This window comes from Cibotium barometz, chromosome 30, assembly GCF_041138505.1.
Source record: "Cibotium barometz isolate CiBa-2024 chromosome 30, ASM4113850v1, whole genome shotgun sequence".
NCBI classification, from domain to species: Eukaryota; Viridiplantae; Streptophyta; class Polypodiopsida; order Cyatheales; family Cibotiaceae; genus Cibotium; species Cibotium barometz.
Window position 1 is genome coordinate 13,796,866 of NC_141075.1, and position 3,990 is coordinate 13,800,855.

Genomic DNA, 3,990 nt, shown 5'->3' on the forward strand with positions numbered 1-3,990 from the left:
CTCCCCCTGAAAATCTTCTCCATTCCCCCTCATAAGCCCGTTGTCCTTTTACCTCCTTTCAGAAGGTTGTGTCACCCAGTTCCTTTGCTTGCCCATACACTTTTCATTTTTGTTTTTTTGCACCTACGCCTTTACACTACCTTATATACATTGGATTTATCTATACAGCACGTTTGGATTGGGCTTGGGATTCTCCTCACACTGTTAAAAGGTAGATTCCAATGATTATGACATAGATGTCAGAGGTGGTAGATTTAGAATCTAATTTTAAAGGGATGTCACAATCATTAGAATCTCTGTTTTGACTAGGGGAAAGCATAACTAGAGCATATCAACTCCAAATCTACTAAAGGTGGTAAATTCATGAGGATCTAATTTTCAAGTGATCTATAATAGTATGTCACATGTGAGGGTTTTGACGTATGATATATAAGGTTTACCACTGTCCCCTTTTTTCTAGAAACGTCATGACATGGCTCTTCTTAGAGGGCCCTTTTTTGTGACCAAATTTTTCCTAATGTCCTAGAAAACATGGCACCTTGCAAGGCACCTTACTTAAAAGAAAGATAAATGCCTAGTGAGAGAGTGAGAGAGTATTTCTACTCTAACCTGAGAATGCTTAGGTTTCCTCGAAGGGATGTGATAAATAAATGTCCCTCCTATTTTAAAAAAGGATACTATTAAATGAGACAAGTTTCCAACCGTTTCCTTTTGAACAAGCAAATATATATTGAAACAAAGAAAATAAACTAACTTCAACTCCTACAGAGAATACTCTAGTTGTTGCATACATGCAAATATAAATTGAAACAAAGAAAAAGAAGCTAACCTCAGCTCCCACAAACAAGGGCTTGGTTGTCCAAGTATAAGACTACATAGGTAGCTTGCAACAACTTGGGGACTAACACAATTATAGAATACGGTAGTAATACTTCAATGAGACCCTAAACCTCCCACATAGAAACTCATATAGAAACTCTTCACCTCCTTCATTCAAATTTATGAAATAGTTAGTGCATCAAATGATTGGTCCAACATTAAAGAGAATAAACATAGATCATAAAATGATACTTGATTATTTACAAAATTTATGTATGGTATAGATGCATTTGAATGAGAATAGAACTCATCTTCAGTAGTCTTCCTATTACTATTGACAACTATGGAAAAACAAATCATAAATATAAGGAAGTCGGGGATCATAATTTGGTCCATAACCTTAGGTTAGACATGATAATTTAAGTACAATAAGGAGTTGGATCGTAATTTGTCTCTTAAGCTTAGCTTAGACATGATAATTGAAGGGGCCCATGGAGGAAGGTACATTGGGGAGCCCCTTTTGTTATAAAGAGCCACCAAAAATAGGGAGCCTTTTTTAATAAGGGGCGCCATCATGATTGGTTGGGTATTTTTGCCATGATGGATGAAGAGAGTCACAAGATAGGCATTAATTTTTTAGGTGGGTATGCACTATGTTTTTCACACATCAGTAGAAAGAAATCCAGATGCATGTACAACAGAGAGGTCGCACTATGTTTTTCACACATCAGTTGCATATGGTTGACATTCATGCCGGTTAATCCATGTGAACTTAGAAAGGGTACTACACGGTTACAGAGAGGTTAAAGTTTCCAATTGGTTGGGAGCCAATTTCGATTCTTTTTCTCGCGTATTTATTCAAAAAGCATTCTCCAAACAATAAATAAAATCTTGCAACCTTAAGACAAAGTTTAGAGACGAATCAAATTGCAAGATTTAAAATTTTGGCCTCCAATTTTTGAAATGGGCAACATTTAAAGGTGTTGTCTGCTTGGATTCGAGGTTGCTTGTGGTTGTTGGTAGTGAATAAATTCCAAGTGGAACCAAAAACTAAGCCTTTTCCATCATGTGTCATTGCTTGGGATGCAAATTAATGGTGCTCTATGTACAAAAACTCCCAAAAAAACAAATTTCTTCACAATGTGTTAGTAATGCATAGTAGCTCAAATCTATGGACTTGATTTCATTCATATGTAGATAGATCACTGTGCCATGTTACATATTGCTATGCTTTCATTCTCTTCAATTTGCTCTTGTATGGGGGAATCCACCACCTCTTTGAGCACATTGTTGCAATAAAAATCAGCATATTCTTCACTTAGCAGAGCATTGTAGCAAATTTCATGGTTCTCATTGCCACTAGCAGCAAAGGAGCTTTGGGTGCTAATAGTTTCAGTTGAAACTAGCTCTAGGTCACCCAACAAGCTGCTAGAACTGATGATGACAGAAGCCAATGCACGGGTACAGCTAACTAAATTATTATCCTCTCTCTTCATGCTTAATGCATTAGATTGAGTAAGATCTTGCAAACAAGGCAAGCTTGACAAGCTAATCTGTGCACTAACCTTGTCACAAACAGGTTGGAGACTAGCATCAAGTTGAGACGGCTTTGTAGAGGGAAGACGATCAAAAGCATTATTGGAGGAATTAACAAGACTATGGGCATTAGGTAATAGATTATCGGTCCAAAATAGCTCTGTAGATTGGGATGATGGAGAATAATGGAAGGCCAATTCTTGGTTTGATGAGTGGCCGTCGAGAGAGCATAGAGTATTAGAGACAAATGAGCCATGATTCAGTTTACATAATGTTGAGCTGCAACAGCAGTAGCTTGACTCCTCTCGACCTTCCCCATTGCTACTAAAATTAGCGAATCTCCATGAATCAGGCCACATGCGTCTTGCTTGACCTTGCAAAGTTTTCTCCCAATTTTTGAATGTGCTCATCATGAGCTCGACCATGGCATTACAAGAGCCCTTATCTTGCTTAGAAGAAACCAAGAGACCTGCACCACAATGTTCCTTGGGGAATGTCATTAGGCAATCATAATCTTGATTAGAAGACATAAGATCGCCATAATCTTGCGTAGAATGTGCATGACAAGAAGCCTGTTGTGAGCTCCATAGTTTCAATGAAGATGAAGGTTGCCATAGCCCTTTAGCTCTCATCTTTGATTCTCTTATTAGGCGGGCTTCGGCTTGAACCCTCACACTCTCCCATTGGACCATGTGGCTTACTGCTGCAGAGCTACTATTGCTATTGTTTGGAGACTCTAAAAGGCTGCTATTACAGCTGGTGCACTTTGACTTAGGCTTGTGTGGTGTAGCAGGGTCAACAAAGCCCATCTTGAGCAATCTCTTCTTCAAGTGAGTATTCCAGTAGTTCTTTATCTCATTATCTGTCCTCTTGGGCAAGTGTGTGGCGATAGTAGACCATCTGCAAAAAGCAGTTGATTACCTTTGATTAGCAAGGCATTAAATCAAACACTAGCTAAATGATTAATAGCATATATTATATAGCTCAAAACCACAGCATATAATTGTTCCATACCATACACACCATTAATTGTCTAGCTTAGTGAAGTAGTTGTAGGACAGTTGATCACCTGTTCCCAAGCAAGGCATGAAGTTGCATGATAGTTTTCTCTTCAGTAGAAGAGAATTCTCCTCGTTTAATATCCGGCCTAAGGTAATTAGTCCACCTTAATCGACAGCTTTTGCCACAACGCAGAAGGCCTGGCGCATACACATGAAGTTGATTAGTTCCATTTAACAGAATTACAATTAAGATAGCATACTACGTAACAATACTACCACACCAGCTTTCTTAGGAAGGGCGCGCCAGCTGCCAGGGCCATTTTCACTGATGTAAGAGGTGAGCTTTTCATCCTCTTCAGTGGTCCAGGAGCCTCTCTTGAGGCCTTCTTTTTCACAGCAGGGGGCTCGGCCCATAGCTTGGGGTGTTGGCAGAGAGAGGCGCGGGGGGGGAGAGAGAGAGAGAGAGAGAGAGAGAGAGAGAGAGCGAGAGAGAGAGAGAGAGACGTAGAGAGCTACGTTTATATTAGAGAGACGACCTTGAGCTGAAGCTAACAAAGCGTGCGAGCTAAGCGGGAGAGACTGATGAAGCTTAGACTGTGGGCTTTGGCGAGGCGAGAGGTCCTGTGCATATTGC

The 3,990-nt window shown here is 39.9% G+C and overlaps 1 protein-coding gene across 1 annotated transcript; it reads right to left on the minus strand.

Moving 5' to 3' along the window:
• Positions 1-2,021: 2,021 nt before the first annotated feature.
• Positions 2,022-3,770, minus strand: LOC147621188 (transcription factor MYB106-like). Its single transcript, XM_086823753.1, has 5 exons — positions 3,638-3,770; positions 3,425-3,554; positions 3,127-3,255; positions 2,986-3,075; positions 2,022-2,475 (listed from the first exon to the last, which is right to left on the minus strand). The coding sequence occupies exons 1-5, from the start codon at positions 3,768-3,770 to the stop codon at positions 2,022-2,024; spliced, it is 936 nt and encodes a 311-aa protein (XP_086679879.1).
• Between the last annotated feature and the right edge of the window lie 220 nt (positions 3,771-3,990).